This window comes from Physella acuta, unplaced genomic scaffold (genome assembly GCF_028476545.2).
Source record: "Physella acuta isolate Inbredline_101_S28 unplaced genomic scaffold, ASM2847654v3 ptg001076l, whole genome shotgun sequence".
Taxonomy (NCBI): Eukaryota; Metazoa; Mollusca; class Gastropoda; family Physidae; genus Physella; species Physella acuta.
This window is the reverse complement of record NW_026732593.1, coordinates 23,087-47,472: the sequence shown is the minus strand read 5'-3', so window position 1 is coordinate 47,472 and position 24,386 is coordinate 23,087. Positions and strand designations below refer to the sequence as shown.

General features: G+C 34.0%; 1 protein-coding gene across 1 annotated transcript; it reads right to left on the bottom strand.

The window, feature by feature from the left end:
• Nucleotides 1-966: 966 nt before the first annotated feature.
• LOC131955539 (protein Hook homolog 3) lies at nt 967-19,035 on the bottom strand. The gene is made up of 23 exons (XM_059319695.1): nt 18,892-19,035; nt 16,251-16,395; nt 15,891-15,976; nt 15,200-15,272; nt 15,051-15,101; nt 14,842-14,893; nt 14,221-14,369; nt 13,907-13,963; nt 13,565-13,648; nt 13,292-13,386; nt 12,723-12,802; nt 12,332-12,396; nt 12,127-12,210; nt 11,934-11,976; nt 11,728-11,813; nt 9,964-10,128; nt 9,404-9,549; nt 8,146-8,283; nt 7,334-7,643; nt 6,639-6,743; nt 6,482-6,553; nt 6,076-6,215; nt 967-4,556 (listed from the first exon to the last, which is right to left on the bottom strand). The coding sequence occupies exons 2-23, from the start codon at nt 16,290-16,292 to the stop codon at nt 4,340-4,342; spliced, it is 2,340 nt and encodes a 779-aa protein (XP_059175678.1). The 5' UTR covers nt 16,293-16,395; nt 18,892-19,035; the 3' UTR covers nt 967-4,339.
• Between the last annotated feature and the right edge of the window lie 5,351 nt (nt 19,036-24,386).

Below are 24,386 nucleotides of genomic sequence, written 5' to 3'. Positions count from 1 at the left end.
TCGCAAAATAACTCAATTTTATTACTTGTAGTTTTTAAATACTGCATAATTTCATTTACTTTTTTTACCTGCTATAAATAATTATAATAAATAATTATGTTATTTTGATGATAGATGTGTGTTAACCTTTAAATAAAAGGTGTATCCTAAAGTTGAAACCAGCCATATAATTTGACATCCTACCTAACATTCAGCATTTCAAACCAAAAAAAGATAGGCCACTGTGTTTGTCAACAGGTCTTTAAGCTCTTTCTTGGCATAATAAGTTCATTTTTGTTTTGTATAGTTTTTTAAAGAGAAAAATATGCAATTTTTACATTTCTTATGTATTAACAATTTTATCAGCTAAAATACAAAGTGCCTTATTGTTTGCAACATGTTAAAGTGTGTTTTAATCATGTGCTAAAGCAGAAAAGACCTTTATTTTTAATGACAATTATGTGAAATTATACTGACAAGGAAATTTCATCTTTGCTAAAGTGGCAAAAGTTGAAATGGGTACATCTTGGACAGTAGTGACAAAATACATGTTTTCTTAGTGACATAGATCTTGGATCATAGTTAGTTATCATCTGACTACCATTTTACTGACCAGCATCACAAGATGAGACAATATAAATTTACATGTCATCGCCTATCTGTCCTTGTAAAATTACTATTTCTGTAAATAAATATGAAATGAATGTCAAAGTATGACATTAAAACTCTGCCTTACATTTGAAATACATAGTCATTTTTTAAATTAAGTATGAATGGCTTATGACAGATTTCTACATGTTACAATTGTAGATAATGCAAAACACTTAGATGCAAGGGCTTGAGATCATTAGAAATAAACATGTAACATCTGTAGATAGGACACTGCACATTGCTGATCAGAGGAAGTTCAGAAATGTAGCCATGTATGTAGCATCAAATCTAAATCTACAAACAGAACTAAAAAAAACAAGACATGAAGAACTTGTGCTATTATTTTATTCCAATCATCCTCAGCTGTTACATTCAAACTCATACATCAGAATAGCATTTGTGAAACTTAAAATATACATTCAAAAAACATTGCCTAAATATTTTTCCCATGTCAGCTTTCAACACAGCATAGGACTAGGATATTCTGCCTAGCTGTGAACACATTTTTTTAAAAATCTTTCAATACAGAAGAGCTTGTTGAAATCATGTGAGACAACTGGTACAAATATAAATACAGGCAGCACAAGTCTTCAGACTTGATGAAATGTGACATTTTGACACTTTAAAAATATAAAAATTTCAAGATAATTTTATAGTTGGCAGGGCTTGTTGGTTGCTATGGTAACAATGACCAGAACTATAAGGTATAAAAGCCAGACTTTTGTGGAGGAGAGCAAACTAGCATCCTTATCATTGTTTAGACAATCACCGCTATAATGGTTTAGTTTATTCACATTGTGTCAATTTTCATCAGCTACAGTTAAGAAATAAGTTCTGGATCCTTCCATAATGCAGATTTAACCCTAGCTACATGCAAACACTACAGACAAGGTTTTTACCAAGCATGTATACATGTTCACACTTTTTTTAAATTTATGAAAAAAAAAAGTTTACATGTAAAAAAAAATCAATGTTATAATCGTGCATAAAAAATTTAAAAAAAAAAACCACATTCAAGATCATTAACAATTATATTGAAAACATGTCAGCCAACACACTTTACACATAACAAATCAATGTGTAATTTATAATTCAAAAAGCTCTCTGGATAAAAATAAATACACAACTTTCTTAATTGGAGTGTTTTTCAACAGAATTGTTTACCTTTAGTAGGAACAATCACACAGATTATATAAATGCATTAATAATCTCCCTTACATATGAGCTGGATACACTGCCACTCCCATTATAGTACTTATATAGTGTAGAATTATGAAATGTGTAATTTATAATTCAAAAAGCTCTCTGGATAAAAATAAATACACAACTTTCTTAATTGGAGTGTTTTTCAACAGAATTGTTTACCTTTAGTAGGAACAATCACACAGATTATATAAATGCATTAATAATCTCCCTTACATATGAGCTGGATACACTGCCACTCCCATTATAGTACTTATATAGTGTAGAATTATGAAATATTTTTAGGCTTAAGCATGCAAGAATACACATTTGTTATTGAAGACAATTATCACAATCCATTGCAACTTTTAAAATTATATTAATTTAAAGAAATATTATGATTTATATATTGCATTACATTTTTATAAACAGTCAATTTCAATAAAATTAAGCTTTAAAAAATTAAATTGTTTTGCTCTACAACAAGTATATAGAACTCAATCAGGCCTCACAAACAAAGAAACAGACATAAGTGACAAGCTCCATGGAATTCAATTTAAAACCCTAAAATTTCAGGACCTAGAAGCAAATTTAACTCTTCTGAATTTTAAAATTCACCATTAATTAACGATCTTCATAAATCTACAAAATAAACAACTTTCAAATTCCCCGAAAGCAAATTTCAAAATGCTATTGTATTCTATTTTAAAACACCATGAAAGTAATAGTAAAAGTCCCCATTTCTAAATATAAATCCTTGAGATTTAAGCAAACAGAAAGCGTTAGATAGCTACACTCAAAATTCATAAAAACTAGTTTAAAACATAACATATATGGCAAGGGATAAATGCTGTTTCTCTAACCAGTTCATTTTTATTTACATTTATTATTCCATTGCACTGCAGCACACAGAATAAATACATTTGAGTAATACTTATAGAAGAAAAAAATGTTTTATGCATATATTAAAATGATACATGAAAAATAATTCTGATAACAAAGTACTTCAGAAAGTAAAAACTTAAAAGGAATATAGTGTATTTAAAAAGCTAAGTACTGAAAACTCCACTTGTGAAAAATGATCCACTTTCTGGGTTAGTGTAATTGGTGAAGGAAAAAAAATTGTATATACAGAATCACATTGTACATTGTAATCTAAAGAGGTGGTAGACACGAAGGCTTTCTGTAGAGGAGGACACCCCTGAGGTAATGGTGCTCATACAACATAGAGGGAAGGGGGGAGGTGTGCCAACACAATGATGTGAAGTGGGGGGGATGGATGTTTTATATGTGCTCATTGTACAGGAGTTAACAACTAACCTCCAGGCATGGGTCCACAAAGATAGCACATTTTAATCTGGTATTATGACAAAAAAATGTCACATTTGTCTGTATGTCACAACAATGGGAAACCAGGGGAATAAGACTTCAATGCAGAAACTAGATATAAATACATTCTCTAAGTCTATATAAATATTATAATCTCAACCTTTTAATTGTTTTTTTTTTTTGCAAATGGAGCAACCCAAATCCACTAGCTACATTAAGTCCATGCTGCTAAAAATTGGAATAAACTAGATAAATATGGTAGGCTTATTCCCTGTTCAAACTGGCATCTTCAGCGTTTCATGCTTTACCAAAGTTGCCAGTTGTTTGAAAAAAGATAACTCATTTTTTTTTTAGAAATAGCATTTCTAATAACGTTACTATACAAAACTGCAATCTTTATAACTGTAGACATGTCTTATCAAAACAGAATGCATGCTGAAAAAATGTTTCATATTTCTAATTTCAATATTGTTTTTAAACTGAAATTTTTTTAAAAATTTGATCCAAAAAGAAAGTCTAAAAATCCAACAAGTGCTGTACAGCTCAAGGCTAGTGTATTCAAAAGCATGCAAAGTGTGTTTCACATTACACTTCATAGTGTTAAGACTTAACAGCAGGTTAAGACGATTGATGCAGAAATCTTATGCAAACATCATTTCATATTCCTGCTATACATTTCTGAACCCATACTTAATTATTCTTCTAAAAAGCAATTAAATGTGATATAGAAAGATTAACATTTTGTATCAAGGGAATGTTACATCTAAACTATAAAAATTATTTAATAAACATTCTTACAATTCTTCAATTCTTTAAATTATGTTTGAAAATGTATCTCAATTTTACTAAGTAATAATGATAGTTGAGGTTATTGTTTTCAATTAGTCACCTTACATTTATTTCTTAAGTTTCCTATGGCTGAAACTGAAAACATGGATTTAAAATAATATCAAACAAATGTGCTCTGTTTAAGCTTAACAGTTCCAAGAAAAAATTAGCTGCAAGTGCTGAATTGTGATCGTAAACATGCATTAACATCAACATTCTTAAGTGAGTTCTTTGTTTAAGAAAAATACAATCATGCAATTCGTTGTAAACTAAAAAAAAAAAATTTTGATCGCTTTGTGCAATCCTTGTTAAAAGAGTATTAATGAATTTAAACTTATCTTTAAAAATCCTATTGGTATGATTAGAAATGTTAAGGTTTGCTCCTGCTACCCCCATTGAAATGATTTGGACTAATCTGTGGGAAAATTTCTTCCTCCACCTGCGGGACTGTAGGCTGCACGGAAACTGACATGGATGGTTTTCTCAACAGCAATGGTGAAGGAGCTGATGGCGACTTGTTCTTTCGGAAGGAAAATCTACGTTTTGTATTAGGTGTGTTAATTGTTTGTGAACCTTCTACTTCATCGCTGTGAATTAATCAATGGGGATATTGCTATGTTATCAAACAGGTAAGGTCATGAATTAAATCAATGGGGATATTGCTATGTTATCAAACAGGTAAGGTCATGAATTAATCAATGCTGATATAACTATGTATGGTAAGGTAGTGAATTAATCAATGGGGATATAACTGTCTGGTAAGGTAGTGAATTATTGCGGATATAAGTAGGTATGATAAGGTTAAAGGTACTAACATGATGGTAATATAGATTGGGTACTGATATTCTGCAAAAATACAGAGTTTATCTTAATTTACCAATTAACTTTTTGACATTAAAGCTTGATTAATTACATGTCTGTTTAAAATTTTAATTTACAGAAAGATGTTTCATTGAATTGAGTAAAAACAAATTGAAAACGTTGGAAACTACTAAAACAAACGCTGACTGCAATTTAATGATGAAATGAGGTGTAGCTTATATGGTGAACAAAATCACTTATTCCTATCATCAGCTACAAGTTAGATTCATTCTTTGTTAAAAACTAATGTGGGATTAGTGTTACGTGAGGCTAAGGAAAACCCAAGCAAGGGTAAACCAAATAGTGCCAAGTACACTATCAAAACATGCAGAGTGAGACATATGTGCACACGTGAACATAAAATAAGAAAAAAAAAATTCATGCAAGTGTTATATAGAATTAAATTTTATAAATCTACTGAGCCAAGCAATATTATTAAAGTGTTATGATGATCTTAGAGGTGAAGGGACATTGTGGGGCTCAAATGTTTTAGGAAAAAAATTTTTTAAACACTTTAATTAAGTTTAGAGATTTTCATATTACTTTACAGTAACTTATACCTGCATTAAGATACTGATAATTCAACTGCATCAACTTCATGTGAGATTAGTGGAGGAATTTACAATGAATATATAATAGTAATGATGGTAAGGGGTGGATTACAATGTGTAGCAAGAAAATGGCAATGCAATGGAAGATTAATGGAACTAAAGTGCTTGGTATGACAGAAACAACAATAAAACATCCCAGTTATTCATTTCCAAAAACCTTTCAATACATCAGGTTAGCACTGATTTGCAGACACAACAAACTCATTCACACAACGTAGAATAGCCGTTACAAAAATATCACTTAAAATCTCTTCATCGTTTTCAAGTGAATTAACAGACACGGTCTGTACTGTCCAAAGGCACACTTTTATAGTATTGGGATTTAGTGTACATTTTAAAACCAGTAAAACAAAAACACAAAGGCATGAAATGAAACAAAAGAAAACTACACTGCAAATGAGATTCCCAAATATATAAATTAAAAAAATTCTTGTTAAAACCATTCCCAATTAGATTTTTAAAAATGTATCTCCATGTTTACTAGTTTAAAATATTTGAGACTGAATACAATTGGAGTGGAAACCAAAAGCAAGATTTAGGACGTAAATTATGAAAGGGGAGGTAACTACATTTGTCTATAATTCTTGAAGCTGCTGGAAAACGCTAGAAAAGCAAAAGTTTTGAATCTGTTCACCTTGGGGTAGCACTACTCTGTAGAGAACTAATTGTATTGGACCTGCGTGTGTGTACCTGACGCTGTCTGGCCAGGAAGGATTGACCCATGGAACTGTTGGCCAGGCGCTCTTCAGCAGCTTGCCGATGTAGCTGCATGCCCTGCAGAGAACAACAATCTTTATAACAATGCTCAACTTGTGTTTGTTTTTAAATAACATATATTCTACCTACACATATTAAATCATGAATTTTTATATTTAGATTATCATAAAAAAAAATATCATTTTATTTTAAAAAATTATCAGAACATGAACTCATAATAACTTCTAATGGATTTTACCACTTAGTAAAATCTACGCTTCCAGTTTATTTGTTTAGCTTTGATGTAATATATAAGCTAGTTTAGTAAACAAAACCATAGTTACCAAGTTGTACCAGGCAGTCACTATAAGCCTCTCTTCCTGTTCCCTCACAGACTTCATCTTCTCCTGATCTTTCTGAGGAAAGAAAACATTTTTTTATATGACCAAAAACCAATGGGCACTGATGTGGTATTAAAGCACTATCATTCTACTAAAATACCTCAAGGAAATTGATGTAGTTGTCCTTCTCATGAAGCTGGTTCTTCAAGGAATAAACTTCAGTAGACGAGTCAGCCGCGTGTCTTGGGTCTAGGCTTTTTATCACCTGCTCAAACAATTTTTGCGTTAAGTAATTATACAATTTAAGCAATACTTGTTTGAAAATAATACTGTAATTATTTTAAATGCTATTACTAATTGTCTTAAGGATTAAATATTTTTGTGACTTTTTCATCAGGCTAATTTCAGATGTGATTAGCAAGGGCAGTCCTATATCACTTTCAAAGTTTTAAGAAGGTTATCCATAAATGACAACACACATTTTGAGCTACCCTTCACCTTTAACATTATATGACATCAGAAAAAGCCACAGTAACCTTTTTTGAAATTATGTCAAAAAATAAATCATGCTAATGAAAAACTGACTTCTATTAAATAATTTTTTAGTTCTTGAGAAATACCAAATATATGTTTCTTTTAGAACCTATATCTTCCTCCATATAGCATAATGTTCGCTTTGGGTGTGAAACATTATTTATAGAGGACACCAACCAGCCTACTGAGCCAAAACCACTGAACAAGCACAATGAACCACAAACAGGCCAGCTTAACTACACCTAAAATAGTTCACAAAATAAGCCTTCTCCAGATATAACCACTACCAGTAAAGATAAACAACACCTAAAAATAGCTCACATTTTTAGCCTTCTCCAGGTACTTGGTGTACTTCTGCTCCATGACCCGATTCTCCTCTTCCTTCTTCCCCAGCTGATCACTGAGGTCAACGACCCTGAGATTGGCATCAGCCAGCCGGGTGCTCAGGTCATCAATGTGCTGCTGCTTCTGGTGCAGCTGCAGGTCCCTCTCCTCCATCCTGTGCTTGAACTCAGACAGCTGGGTCCTCATGGAGACAAACTCTGAGTTGCTGGCGGCGTGAGCGGACTTCTCGTTCTCCTGCAGGTCCTCAAGCTCCGCCTGGACCTTCATCAGCTGCTGGTTCAACAACCTGAGGCAAAAAATTAAACTTTCACGTCTTTAGACAAGAGAAATTATGCTACTCTTTTTCAGGTCGCAAAGTTCTGACAAAAATATCAGACTTTTTTGCCAGAACTTATTAAATACCTATCATCATTTTATAATTAACATAGACAATCAGTGAAAGAGTAGCTGACAATTGTTTTAATAGACCTGATTTTATTTTAGCATAACAGAATTGCCAATTTTTTTCTAAAACAACGTAGTTATAAACATAGGAAAAATATTGAGCTTTATATATTTTGATGACTTGGTATCAACAGCAAAATTTGTTTTTATTTCATACAGATCTACCTTCTTCATACAGATATTTAAATTTTATTTTCAACAACTTTAGCTAGAAATAGGCACAAAAACATATATACACATTATTTTTATAAGAGGGAATACTTTACAAACAAGAATTATTTTGGCAAACTGCAGTAATGTTTTTTTTTTAAACATGCCAGACTGTAAATAATTCCTTTGATTACCTGACTTCTGTTTCCAGCTCATTCTTCTTGGCATTGGCTTCATCAAGCAGTTCTGTGGAGACCAGAGCCTCCTCTGTTCCAGCCGACGTTTTCATCCTCAACATTTTGTTTTCATGTTCCAGCCTCAGTAGGCGCTCTCTGGCAGAAAACAATTAGTTACTGAACCAGTGCACCATCACATGGAAACAAGGGACACAAGTTTGATTGGGTGAGGGGTACAGCAATACATAAATACAGTGGGGAGGGTTGCTTGAGCTACTGTTTACAACTGTTGCCTTTGTTATGATGGCCACCAAAGAAGAACAAACCTCCTTTTTGTTTATTTAGAAGGTTAAGTGGTCATTTAAAAGATACGAGCCGACCCGCTGCGTATCATACGCCGCTATTTAGTTGTTTTTTTCTACTTTTCAGTAATTTATAATTTGTGAATTTGACAGTACCAATGATGCCATTGAAAATATTTGCTTAAAAACACTACCCCCCCCCCCCCCCCCCCCGTGAAAGCAGCCTCCTCTTAGTTACCTCCTCTAAGTTTAAAATCGTTTAAAACTAAATTATCTGCCCCTAATAGCCGTCACCAAACCCGTCTCTGTGATTGTAAAATGTAAACAGAGTGAACACCGCTCACCAGATCATGTGGGGGAGGGGTGGGGGGTGGTAGTGATAGTGATAGAGAGGAAGAGAGGGGACTGCAAAGGCGCGCTTGCAGCTTGTTTTCTAACTGATCCCAGAAGAGAATTATATATATAGATATCTGATGCTAAGTTTTATCTAGTACATTCTTCAGCAATACTGATCTGATTATAATGTTGAATGTTTAGTGTTTGTCATACAGTTCACATCTGAAGTGTATCTGTTTAATTTGTTGAATAAAAGGGAGTGGAAAGTAAAGAACTAATGTCTCTCAGTGTAAATAAAATTGTTTGTATGAGATACTAAAACTATGGTAAAAAAAAGAACAATAAATTCCATGTTGTATTAAGCTAATTTTACTCACTAAAGATATTCCGAATCAGAAAAAAAATTCACTAAAATAGTAGCTTGATGAAGACAAAAGCCAACTAAGCCCCCCCCCCCCCCCCCTGCTATATGCTTGAATGAAAAGAACTCTAGCAAACAACACAAATAGTGTATGCCCCACCCACGACACATAGAGTGTATGCCCCAACCCTGACACAAATGGTGTATGCCCAACCCCTGACACAAATAGTGTATGCCCCACCCCTGACACAGAGTGTATGCCCCACCCCCAGCTTACTTGATTTCTGTGGGTAAGGACAACATCTCCATGTTACTGCTGTGGTCCTCCAGCTCACTGGCCAAGCCTAGACCTGAGCTCTGGAGCTGAGTACACTTGAGCTCATCATTCAGCTCACGCAGGGAGTCACGCTCTGACTGGACACGCTGTCCAATGGAGATGGACATGGTAGAGGTTACAGGCATTTAATATCATTTTTTTTTCAAATTTACATGATAGAAAATTGAAATTTTTAACTTTATGCATCCTTATCAACTGACGGTGTGGCCTAGCGGTAGAGCACTTGACTGCTAATCCGAATATCTTGACTTTATATCCGGGTTCAGGTTAGTAGAACATCCCTGAGTCCACCCGGTTAACTCAAGTAAGGGAAAGTAAAGGCAGCTAGGTATAGTGCTGACCACACTATCACTTCATATGCCGAGGTCACAGTAACAGATGAACTCTACTTCATTTGCCCCATTGACTGGCAGGTTCGAAAAGGGAATTTTACTATCCTTATCAATTAAAACTGCTTGTATTGTGATGAATGGTTGAAACCCAAATAAACTATGTCAAACCTCTTTTTCTCTCTGCAGGGTGCCAAGTTTATCCTGAATCCTTTTTAACTCAAACTCTGCCTTGTCTGCTCGTTTGGTCTCTTCAGTGATTTTGTTCTGGAGTTCTAGGGTCTGGCGCTTGTAAGTCTCTAGTTGCTGCTTCAGCAAGGTGACACGCTTCAGTTCCTGGCACAAGTACAGAAAAAACAACATTGTATTGTCCACCATCACAGTCAAAACAACATTGTATTGTCCACCATCACAGTCAAAACAACATTGTATTGTCCACCATCACAGTCATAACAACATTGTATTGTCCACCATCACAGTCATAACAACATTGTATTGTCCACCATCACAGTCATAACAACATTGTATTGTCCACCATCACAGTCATAACAACATTGTATTGTCCACCATCACAGTCATAACAACATTGTATTGTCCACCATCACAGTCATAACAACATTGTATTGTCCACCATCACAGTCATAACAACATTGTATTGTCCACCATCACAGTCATAACAACATTGTATTGTCCACCATCACAGTCATAACAACATTGTATTGTCCACCATCACAGTCAAAACAACATTGTATTGTCCACCATCACAGTCATAACAACATTGTATTGTCCACCATCACAGTCATAACAACATTGTATTGTCCACCATCACAGTCATAACAACATTGTATTGTCCACCATCACAGTCAAAACAACATTGTATTGTCCACCATCACAGTCATAACAACATTGTATTGTCCACTATCACAGTCAAAACAACATTGTATTGTCCACTATCACAGTCAAAACAACATTGTATTGTCCACCATCACAGTCATAACAACATTGTATTGTCCACCATCACAGTCATAACAACATTGTATTGTCCACTATCACAGTCAAAACAACATTGTATTGTCCACTATCACAGTCAAAACAACATTGTATTGTCCACCATCACAGTCATAACAACATTGTATTGTCCACCATCACAGTCATAACAACATTGTATTGTCCACTATCACAGTCAAAACAACATTGTATTGTCCACTATCACAGTCAAAACAACATTGTATTGTCCACCATCACAGTCATAACAACATTGTATTGTCCACCATCACAGTCATAACAACATTGTATTGTCCACCATCACAGTCATAACAACATTGTATTGTCCACTATCACAGTCAAAACAACATTGTATTGTCCACCATCACAGTCATAACAACATTGTATTGTCCACCATCACAGTCATAACAACATTGTATTGTCCACTATCACAGTCAAAACAACATTGTATTGTCCACTATCACAGTCAAAACAACATTGTATTGTACACCATCACAGTCAAAACAACATTGTATTGTCCACCATCACAGTCATAACAACATTGTATTGTCCACCATCACAGTCAAAACAACATTGTATTGTCCACCATCACAGTCATAACAACATTGTATTGTCCACCATCACAGTCAAAACAACATTGTATTGTCCAGCATCACAGTCAAAACAACATTGTATTGTCCCCATCACAGTCATAACAAAATCAATCTATACTCTTGTTTACAAAACAATATGCTTCACTGAGGTTTGAAAGAATTAACTTAAATGTACAACATACATGAATTATTAAATACTATATTTAATTTAATTTAAAATAAAATGAATCATAATTTCGCATTAATTTTTTTCCTGAAAGAGACACCGATAGATAATTCGAATAATTCAAGCAAGCATGAAGTTACTAATGTATTACAACAGAGTTAGGTAACTCACCTCTTCCATTTCTATTTGCTGCTGCATGTACTTTGTATTTTTCTCCTCCAACAGTTTCATTTGCCCCTTGAGATCACTCAAATCCTCTGCAACAACATTATTTCATTCACATGTAGGCATCCATTTTATTTAGTTAACCATACATAAAACAGTAATTCATGACTAACTTATATAATAACTTGGCATACAAACTAATCTGCACCTACCTAATTTCTTTTTGTAGGACTCTACTAGTGCCTCTGACTTAGTCTAGGATAAATAACGGTTGTTTATATTAAATAATGTAAAAAATTGTATAAGTATTCTGGATTTTAATAGCCTCTTTACATTGAGCTTGTTTATATTACAATTAAGAGAAAATAAACAATCAAAACTGAAAGTAGGAAGAAAAGTTCTTACCAGTAAGTCCGACGTGTGACGCAGTATATCTAGTTCATCTTTCATAGCTCTTGATTCTGATGCTAGTTTGTTTAACTCGGCATTCTAAGGATAGAAGAAAACTCAATAGAAAACAATGAACTAACAGAAATGATCATTTTATAACAAAAAGGTTATGGTTATTACATTTTTAAATCTCCCTATTAAAATCACCTGAGCCACTTACCTTTTCTTTTAACTCTGTGTAATCTTTGTTTAGTACTTCAAATTTTATTCTATAGTCATCTTTACCTAAACAATAGAAACACAAAGTTAAGTATAAACAAATGTGTACTAACATAGCCATCTTTACCTTAATAATAGAAACACATAGTTAAGTATTAACAAAAGTATACTAACATAGTCATCTTTACTAAAAACAATAGAAACACATAGTTTAGTATTAAAACAAATTTGTACTAACAAAGTAGGGCCCTAAGAAACCTATAGTATTTATAACTTCAATTAGTTTAAATTATTCTTGCATTGAAACCAATCTCCCTATAGAATGTATTTATAACTTCTATTGATTTAAATTATCCTTGAACTGAAACTAATCTCCCTATAAAGGAACCCACCAGATTCTAGCTTGTAGATCTCCTCCTGTAGACCCTCTATTTGATGCTGGAGCTGGACCAACTTTTTACCTGCTGGAGTACTGGAAAATTAAAAGGTAAAAATATACAAGCCATTTCATTTGTGTGGCATTAAAATGGTAAAAATGTATAAGCCATTTAATTTGTGTGTAATTATAAAGGTACAAATTGTACAGGTTATTTAATTTGTGTGAAACAGAATTGTACAAATGCATAAACCCATAAACTATTTAATTTGTGGGTAATTGCCACATTTTAATGCCAATTAGTGCATCAGAAATACCAGAAAGTCAATGTGCAGTAAAGTGACAGTTAATATGGTATCTTACAAGTAAAGAGCAAACAAGTAGCCATGACATATATCACATGCATTAGAGAATGAGAAAAAACACAAAGGGCTACTTCTGCAATATTAAAAAAAAATGACCAATTATAAAATTGACTTGTAAAAGAAAATTCATCTCCAGTCAAGCTTAAAAGGTAATGAAAATGTCACAACCTAGTAGACTTAAACCTGGTACTGTACTCACACCAAGCCAATGTTATCTCACCTGAGGTCCTCTAGACTTTCAGCCTGTAGCAACCTTTCCTCCAGCTTCTCCTTATCTGCTAAAAGACTCAATCTTTCCTCTTGTAGACTGGCAACCTTCATTATTTTAGAAAATAAATTATGAATTTTTTAAACTTATTTAATAAGACAAATATTAGCTACAGCAAGCAACTAATTGAACACGGTCTGGAATTGCTATACATAAAAACTATGCTAAAGTCTGTTTTAATTAAATACTTTTCAAATCTGAGTAGAAGAAACCAATGCTTTATACCTGTGCATCCAACTCATGGCACCTTTGTAAAAGTTCTTCTTTTGCTTCTAAAGAACTGTTAAGTTCATCAACAGCTCTCTTTAGCTGTCAAACAAAAAAAGAAAACAACTTTTAATTGACATCAATTTAATAAAGTTGAGCTTTTATTTTTGCTACACTATTTTTTTTAACAATTATTTTTCGTTTTAAAGTTAACAAAAAGTAGACATTAGCTATAAGTTAACAAAATTAATCCAATGTTTTTTGAAGACAAATAAAGATTAAAAGGAATATATTAAATAAAAATATGTAAGAAAAATGTTTTCAATCCATTGAATTAATGAAATAGAGAAAAAAAATTACTTGTTCTTGGATCTCCGCCTCTAAGTCATCAGCTGGTAAAGATTCTTTAGTCATCAGCTGTTTACATTATGGATAAAAAAACTTTTATAAAGATCATGTATCATGTGTGGGACTCAATTAAATTTGACAGGTACTAATGGCTTGAGAGCAAATGATGAGGGCTGAGAATATCAGTAATTAACACAGAAAGTAATGGGAAAATTTTTTTACATTTAGCTATTTAAAATGGAAAGGAGAATTAGTTTTTTTTTTTAAATTGTTTTGGTAATAACAAAAATGAACTTGATTTTGAATGTATGCTTTCTATAACTGACCTCTTGAATAGCGTTTTTGATAATCTGCTGGACATCTTCTTCCATGCTCATGATAGTCTGAATGTATTCTTGCTTTTTATCACAGTTGATGGCTATATTTAACACAAGCTGTAAGAGACGACCCAGTTCGTGAGAGTCGCAGTGCTCACCTACAAGGAAACAAAAACAGCTGGTGATGGTGATAACACGGGGGCTTTGATTGAACTAAAGTGCACCACTAAAAATTTGTAATTTATGATTTCATCAAGTGTTGGCAATAGAAAAAATATCTTTCTTCTTCTTTGTTCTTAATTTTAGTGTTGGAAGGGACCCCCTCCAACACAATTAAGTATACGTGTCAACTGGTTATGCACTACTGAGGCCATTGACTCCGATTTCAGCCTGCTTTTCTTTTTGGATTTGCTTCAAGACAGCAGTTGTTTGATTTTGGAGTTGTCTCTTCTAGAAGAGTGGCTGTCCCCAGCTAACGAGCCTCATCTGCCCAAGGGTTCAAACTCAAGACTTTTCGGCTTAGCTACCATGAGCTTTACCGACTTAACTACGCCGACCCCTGAAAAAATATCAACTTGGGCCAAAACTTAAAAGAAATATGTAGTAATCATATTTTGACAGACAACATACCTATAGCATTAACATCAGGCATTTGAAAACCTTGCATTGTTACACCAAGGCACTAAAAGTGTGAAAAATGAAAGAAAGATGATATAGTTGTAATGGTAATGTGGAAGAAAAGGATACATAAAAAAATAATAGTTTTTTTTATTTTAAATCTTAATTGTGAATGCTAAACTGACAAGTGAAAACATTGCCAGCTAAACTGAATACCTTACCTCTAAATTAAACTCTAGAATCCCTTTTAAAATCTTTTTCAAATTTGTCACCTGAAAAGAAAATACAATTTTAAGAAAACATTTCATCAGATAGAACTTACACCTAAGTGGTAGCAGCACTCTCTTTAACAAAAAAAAAGCATATTAACCTTTAACCTCCAGTTGCTTAGGTCTTCTGATTTGATCTTGGAAAGCCATGGCTGGGTAAAGAAATTGGGAGCTCTGTAGGAAAAAAGAACAAATGTGTCAACACCTGATGATACAAAGATTATGTTTCAATGTCCAATAATCAGCTAAATAATTTTTAATTAGGTAAGAAAATATCGAGGGTATAGAGGAAAAATGCAGTATGTCCACTTTTAAGGTCAAATCGATGTACATTTATACGGATACTGTAAATAATACAAGCTACAAGAACACTTATGAACAATGTCAGAAAAGTAGAATACAAATATTTTATGAAAGTTTAAACATAATATTTTGCACTATTTTAATACTGGAATGAGATTTATAAACTCATTTTTCTCAAGTTTATGTTTTTTTTGGACATACTGCGTTTGTCTTCTATACCCTCGATATATTATTCTTTTAAGGTGAATGAATTTAAAAAAAAAAAAAAAAAATCAGTTTCTAAATATTATAGCTGTGGTGTTTTATATTAGAGATCAGCAAATCAATGTGTTTTCACCTGATGAAGCTAACTTTCTCAATACCTTTAATTTAAGATGAGCGGACTGATTTTATAACATAAACAAGATACTTTGACAGCAAAAGTGAAAATGCAGGCATTTAAAAAAAACTGTGTGTCATAACTAAGCATTAAACATGCCTTACACTTACATAATGCTCAAAACTTGTGCTATGGCTACCCCATCACTGAGATCAGCTGGTGTGTTATGAGGAACTTCCAGGTGAAATGTTTCCAGCTGAAGAAATGAATATTAAGTTGGGTTAATATTTGTTATAGGAATTATACAAATTAATGAAGACATGTATATGTAGCAAATGACATAATCAACAAGTCAAAGCAAATTAGTGATAATTAAACAATATTAAAATGTATAATTTTAAGAACAATTAGATGAACCCAGTTTCAAACTCGAGACTTTTGGGTATGCAGTCTTGCATTTTGTGGCCAGGCCACACCATCCCTTAACTACGTTATTTATGTTTAAAAATTGTAAGTAAATTTACAATTACCCATGTAATGAGGCTGTAACATATCTGTTCTCTCTCATCCATTTTAGTTTTTTTTGCTTAAAGTAAAATCATACCAACACCATAGATCTAGGCCTGATTGTTATAATAATGGTGCGAGGTTCTCTTACGATACACATAAAACAACCTGAGATAAATAAATAGATATAATAAATATGAATAGGACTAAAGCAGGGGTCTCCAAACTACGGCCCGCGGGCTGGATGCGGCCCCCGAGGTCCTCTCGTCCGGCCCGCGGAGATCTTTTTGTCCACGGAAAAAAACATTTGTTGGTGATGGCAGAGGAACTTTGCTCAGAAAAATCACGACATGCCTGGAAGAAACTGGCCCCTAAACTGAAATTTGATAGTTAATGCGGCCCTCAGACTGAAAAGTTTGGAGACCCCTAAACTAAAGGATAGGGCCTAATATTTATTAAATATAATTCATACACTAGTGAAAGAAAGTTTTGTTGAGTGTTGTTGATAGTGTTTAGTGTGAGATGTGCATACATTTAGTTTAGGACTTGCGATTTCGGACTTTAGGTAATTGTACTGATTTTGAAGGATCTGTTGTTGGTGAATGCATCAAAACAACAGACCTTAGAAATTAGATAATCACATGACATGATTAGAATATCTAATATCTGTGATTTAAAAAATTAGGGTTGTCGGCATCCGCCGAGTTCGCGGTAAAAACATGACCCGAAATCGCCCATTACTTTCTGATACCGGACCCACGAGATTTGGTTTTGCATACTAATAAGTTTTTAATTTATGGTAATTAATTAAGTTTAAAAGGTCATTTCCTAAGGTTAATTAAAAAGTAGAGTGGTTGTCCCTTAGTTTTAATGGCTTTGCGACCTGATTGCATGCTGTCTCTGCTTTGGTCTTCCCTCTGTATCAAGGTTAGTTTCAAATACGTTGGAATCTCGATTTTTTAAAAGATTCCTCTAGATGAGAGTAGATTACTGATCAGACATATCTTAAGTAATTGGAAATGAAATTTGTTTTTGGATATTTTGACTCCGACATTAGTTATACCCCTCCGAACGTAGTCACTGTATGTAGGTCACGCTGCCACCATTGTTATATTTTTTCATCCCGATCTTCCTGCCTTTAAGTTTGATCAACTAATAACAGCATTCTTCATGTGCAAACAAATCTAATTTTTTATTTCAAAATATATTTACATACCCATCTTTAATTTTTTCAGCTCTAGTTCTAGTTTTGCATAATATGTTTTTCCTAAAATTCCAATTTTGTCAGACTAGACTCTAGACTGACAAGAGTCAGACCTAGATCTAGGTTACCTGTCTGTTGCTATATACTAGCATTGTGCTAACTGTAATTTTAAGTATTCAAGTTCTACTTACCCTTAGATATAGTTATATGCTGAAAATCAGAATCCATACACAATTCACACATAAAAACATTGATCTGATAACTTCATTTCACTTATTACAAAATGGCTTTTATATGGACTCTACTTCACCTGCCCAAAATAACAAGGCAGTTATAGACACATTACAGTGTTCAAGTCATTTACTTTAGATTTCTGACTATGGAGTTCTTTCATTCACTGTATTTATATAAAATATTGCTTTAGAAACATTTTCATATTTGCGCAGCAGTTTTATAACAAAATGGCTTAAAGATGGACTCTACTTCACCTGCTCAAAATAATGAGGCAATTATATGCACATAACAGTGTTCAAGTCATTTACTTTAGATTTCTAACTTTGTAGTTCTTTCATTTGCTGTATTTGTATAAAATATGGCTTTAGAAACATTTTCATATTTGCGCAGCACACAGTTTTTTGGGGTTATGGGAGGAAGCCAACACAAAAATATAAGTTCTGTATTATTTTTATTAATTTCAACAGCATTTACAAGTTCTATATATCATTCTAGTTAAACTCTGCAAATATGAACAAAATACAACTGCAAGTAAAATAACTATGCTCAATTTATTCAGGTATACCATGACTTGTCACAACTGGCCAATGCAAAAGCAAGGGGATTCCACCCCTCACAAAAAAATTCGCCAAAAAAAAACTATTTGAGCTAGACAGAAAATCTTTTTTGTTTTGTTTTCATATAGTTGAGCTCTACAAGAATATGTAATTTTTATTTTTATATGATGATTAGTGTTTTTTTACCTAAATCCCTAAAAAAATTATCATTTTAGGCCAGTAGTGCCCTGTAAGTAGGACTGCTTAGTCACACTAAGAAAGTGACTTGTTTTTTTTTTTGTTTTTTTTTTTTTGTGTTTACTGAGTCTGAGACTAGTAGACTACTACTACTAGATCTAGTAGTAGTAGTACTACGTAACTACTGTGTTTAGTTAACTAACTGGTCAACTGCAGTACTGATGTTTTTATAATAAGAGTTAAATAAGAGCCTTATTTCTTGGCTTTCACTGACTTAATTATTAGGCCTAGAATTCTAGAATCTAAATCTAGATCTAGATCTAGACTAGATTTTATAATATAATCTGTTTGATGGGACTGACTCTTGACTGGAGATGGCTCAGTCAGATTCTGAGATTGGTTGGAGTTGGATTCGATTTGATTTTTAGTTCGAAGAATAGAAAAAATGCTAATGCCAAGTGTAATTTTAATTGCCCGTAAACATTTCCTCACAGTTTGAAATAAAATGCACTAAAAATTTATCTCAGTGCCAATTTAGATTCAGTAAACTGGAAATCGCTTGGAAATATTAAAACAATTGTCAACATTTATTATGTCCCTATCGTTTACTTTTTTAAGCCACCATTTTGCTTTTCTCACTACAAAGGGATACTACTCCAAACTTATTCCGGATGTCGAATAATAAAATTATATCCAATCGTGACAATACAATAAACAAATCAATATTTTTAAAGTAAACAGTGAAAAATCGATTCAGAAAAACAACTAATGTATAGATTATAGCTTTAATAGTAATCTAATTACTTATTAAATTTTAATATGACTAAAATGCTACTAAGACCCATTTTTAGGATTAATACCTATAACTCCAGTGTTTCTTCCAGACTTTTTTCTCCGGGGGGGGGGGGGGGGGCACTAAAATTTCCGTGGGGGTGGACGCTGTTAAAAAAATTTTTTTCTATATAAATTCCATTTCGTTCGGGAGGGGGGGGGGGCAGTAGACTGAAAGAAACACTGACTCTAATTTATCATCTCTAATCATCAATCGGATATGAAGGCTAAATTATTTTGTTTAGCACACACACACAAAAAATCTATCCAAATATATCTAGAACTAGAATCTAGTAATTTAAATGTTTTTAAACAATTACACTCCTTATTTATTTCGGGGAGTGAATCCATCCAATAGCACTTATTTCTTTTAAAATGTGTTACCCCCCTTGTGTTGATTCATCTTCATTTTCTTGGAAAATTGAAAATAAAATCTATATATTTATTATATATATAATTTAAAAATATTAAAATCTATATATTTATTATATATATAATTTAAAATGAAAATATATACTTTAACCAGCGTCTGCCACAGTGAGCAATATATATATATATATATATATATATATATATATATATATATATATATATATATATATATATATATATATTATAATAATATATATGAGTGTGTGTGTGTGGTGGAAGGAAGGAAGAGAACTTAGAAAAACATGCTAAGCTGTTGAAGATTTGAAGACTGATAAGAATTTCGTGTAGAGATGTGCAGGTATACAGACTAGTCTCACACCTTCGGCAGGTGGTAAAACGCTATTTTATGAAAATTCCAAAGCTTAATAGAAGTATTTATGTTTGATACACTACAGGTATTAACCTTATTTTTTTTAGCGCTGCGCCGAGATAGTGAGATAGAACGAGATGGGGAGAATAGACATTCGTCTCTTGTGAAATTAGTTTAAACTTTTCCAAAATAAAAACATAAATTCATTAAAATTTGTACTTCTAACATATGAAAAAGAAGGAAAATCTGTATACCACAGGTAAAAAAAATATAATGACTGGATCGAGAGATAAAGAATTTAAACATTTCGTACCTTTTGGTTGAATATTGATGCGGTATACACAATTAAAGATTGGATTCAATTCTTGACGTAGATCACAGTTCTGTTGAGGCTGTTGTGCTTCTTAAGGCACTATTGTTTTTATTAATAAGTATTGGGCGGCGAAGCTTTGGGTGGGATATAAAGTGGAAACTACATAAAAGCAAACTACGAAAAGAAGGAAAATTTCAGACGGTGTAGCAGCTGAAAATGTTGATATAATGACGAGAGAGCATGGGGAGCACCCTCAAAGTTTGAAGTCGTTATGTTCTAATGATTTGGGGAAAAGACTGGCAATCCCTTTACACAGCTCAGTCAACAGATCGCCCCCAACAAAAACATACGCACACACCCTGACCAGTGAAAACAGATCAGCTCTACTTTACCAGCATCCATCATTACAAGTTTTATCACCAATTGAAAGGTGAACATAACCATTGACAACCTTAACAACCATCTATACTCTTTATTCTCCTAAATGCTCTGTCGCCTTATACACTCACACGTATGCCAAGGGCTAGAAGAAAACATAATAATATATGATCTACGTAAGCTTACATTCTAAAAAAAAACACGCAAACATTCTGCCTATTGACCTGACATCCTAATTTAGTTTAACATCCATTGCCTTGACCAATCTGTTTCGAATAACTCAACCCTTTATCGCGCGTTATGCAAAAAATAAGATGTGCCAAATCTATGTCAAACGATCACATTCACAATCCCCCCCCCCCTCCTCCCACGTTCTATAAGTACAAAAACATAGACAACTTAAATATATCGTGATGAAATATATTTGAAGCATTTGACAACTACATATTCAACCCATTTGTCTAAATGTAATTAAAAAACAGCATATCAAACATTATTGTTACTATCCCCCAGCGCCCCCCCCCCCCACCCCCACCCCCACACCCTGATATAATTTTATAGCTTTTGCCATCAAAAATTATTTATAGAAATAATTTGCCACTTTTTATTTCGTACCTGTAAACCCACCTTATAAATATAGTTTAAACTTTGTTTATTCTCGAAAGGTGCGAACAGATTCATGTAATCAAACATGTGAAGTATGTCGTAAAAAAAATTTTTATCAGTGCCCGGAGAAGGAGACATCACTTTTTGAAAAACATGGTTTTCATTTTAACTTTTAAAACATAAATAGAAATCGGTAAATCCCGAAATTCGAAGTTTAAAAAAAATTACCTTCATGGTATAAAAAACATTATTTACATAAGATATTAAGAATGTCAGGTCGTGTTATGAAGGCACGTGTGTTTGCTTAATGGAGTAGGGGTGATGATAAAGTATGGGGTTCGATTAGGGTCAGAAGTTTAGCGTTTTGCGAATGCAGATCAGGTAAAATACGGGTGGACGGTATTGTCAAGTACCTGCCTTTTTGTTTAGTTTTAATATAAGGACGGTGATAGTAAGGGCTACGCCCTTGTTCACCGAAATATGAAGCTACGCCCCTGGGGGTGATCTTATTTTACCCGAGGCAGGCGTCGTTAATTGCAAGAAATAAAAGTGTAGAGAGCCACTTTAGCTGTGATTACACCCCGTGTGATGATCCCGACTCAAGGGCTTGCTCGTGATTAACTGGTGAAATGTTTTTGATGCTGTTGAAGTTCACCCTGTCCTCGCCACGTTTTAAAAGCCGGCTGGGTGTTTTGAAATATGTGATGTGGATCAGTTTAAAGCGCGCAGGTTCCAGAGCGGGTTTTATTTATTTTTTTTCGCATTTAAACCACGCGAAAAATGCGAGTTGATAATTAACGAAGTCGTGGAGTGCACATGGGGAGTCATATTGTATATGGCAGGTAGATAATGTGTTGGGAAAACAGAAGACGAGTGATATTCGGGATGGATTAAGGGCTGTAGATGCACCTGTGGCGAAGCTATGGGGGGAAGAGAGGGGGTTAAGCCCTAGGCGTTTTAAGTGGAGGGGGGCAGGGGCGTAACAAGCTTAATTAGTTTCAATTTTTTTAAAAGCATAACTAAGTTATTAATAGTGCACTTAAATATTTTTTAATTAAGCAAAATATGTATTAAAATATCGAATTGTAGTTTCGACATAATTAAATATGTTCTTAAAATTAAAAAAAATTAAAACATTCTGTATATGCGTTGCTTTTATCCTTGACGATATGACGGTGGTAGTCAAATACAATTAATTCTTTGTATATCTTTGATAGGTTACTAGATTCTAGGTGGCCTTTTGTACATTTTATCCCAGGTGAATCTTGGTACATTTTATCCCCGGTGGCCCACGGTACTTCAGCTCCCTTGGATGGCCCCCTCACCAAACCCCGCAGATTGATATTTCATTTCCAGGTGGCCCAGGACTAATCCATCAACCCTAACGAGAGTAACATGTTCGAATCCCCTTTTATCTACTCCGTGTTAGACAAAATAAAACCCCCAACAACGAAGAACTCTCCTGTGTCGAGAAACTAAAAAACGTATTAGTTCTTTAAGTCATTCACACTGCATCCATTAGTCTCCTATGCTCGCGATGCAAGGGAAGTAAAAACTTTCTTTACGGAGTGACGCGTTTAGTGCGGGATTTCCCTTCATGTTTAAATTAAAGAAACTACATTAACATTACACAGTTTATGAAGGCAATTTTCTCCAGTCAGTGGCTCGAAACTGCTTTACTTGCATGGAACGCGTGCCTACAATGATACATTTACAGTTAAAGTTTGTAAACTTGCATGCATTCCTTGGCATGATAAGATTTACACACATTTCGTTCATGTACACATATTGTTAAATTTACTAAACATTCCTAGATTTACGAATTCCAAAGCGCCTACTTGCTATCCTGGTTTTAAAAAAGTAAGATAAAAATTCTTCACACGTTTTCGGCATTACGTAATAAATTATCAAAGCGTATCAAAGTTTCGTTTCTCATGAAAACGTTATTCGTTTATTTACAGACTAGTGCGAGAAGGTCATATATCCCAGCTATTAATTAGCAGAGCTAATTGTGTTGACACGTGATATCTTGACGTCATCCAGTCTACCTACACCGGTTTTTTTATACAACTCGATGTTTGTACACACGTGCAGTGAGTAGGTGTACACGTGTTGTACATTTGTTACATGTGTAGCACATAGTGACACGTATAGGCTAGAACATAGTGACAAGTGTAGCACATAATGACATGTGTAGCACATAGTGACATGTGTAGCACATAGTGACATGTGTAGCACATAATGACACGTGTAGCACATAGTGACACGTGTAGCACATAGTGACATGTGTAGACTAGAACATAGTGACATGTGTAGCACATGGTGACATGTGTAGCACATAGTGACATGTGTAGGCTAGAACATAGCGACATGTGTAGCACATGGTGACATGTGTAGCACATAGTGACATGTGTAGGCTAGCACATAGTGACATGTGTAGCACATAGTGACATGTGTAGCACATAGTGACATGTGTAGCACATAGTGACATGTGTAGGCTAGCACATAGTGACATGTGTAGCACATAATGACACGTGTAGCACATAGTGACATGTGTAGCACATGGTGACATGTGTAGCACATAGTGACATGTGTAGCACATAGTGACATGTGTAGCACATAGCGACACGTGTAGGCTAGCACATAGTGACATGTGTAGCACATAGTGACATGTGTAGCACATAGTGACATGTGTAGCACATAGTGACATGTGTAGGCTAGCACATAGTGACATGTGTAGCACATGGTGACATGTGTAGCACATAGTGACATGTGTAGGCTAGCACATAGTGACATGTGTAGCACATAGTGATATGTGTAGCACATAGCGACACGTGTAGGCTAGCACATAGTGACATGTGTAGCACATAGTGACATGTGTAGCACATAGTGACATGTGTAGCACATAGTGACATGTGTAGGCTAGCACATAGTGACATGTGTAGCACATGGTGACATGTGTAGCACATAGTGACATGTGTAGCACATAGTGATATGTGTAGCACATAGTGACATGTGTAGCACATAATGACATGTGTAGCCCATAGTGACATGTGTAGCACATAGTGATATGTGTAGCACATAGTGACATGTGTAGCACATAGTGACATGTGTAGC

Bases quoted from the DNA above. Each gene is read 5' to 3' on its own strand.
- LOC131955539 (XM_059319695.1), bottom strand. From the start codon at position 16,292: ATGGATGAGAGAGAACAGATATGTTACAGCCTCATTACATGG. The intron at 14,894-15,050 runs GTAAGGTATTCA...TCACACTTTTAG, and splicing joins TTCTAGAGTTTAATTTAGAG to TGCCTTGGTGTAACAATGCA. The intron at 6,216-6,481 runs GTAACTATGGTT...TGTTCTCTGCAG, and splicing joins TGACTGCCTGGTACAACTTG to GGCATGCAGCTACATCGGCA.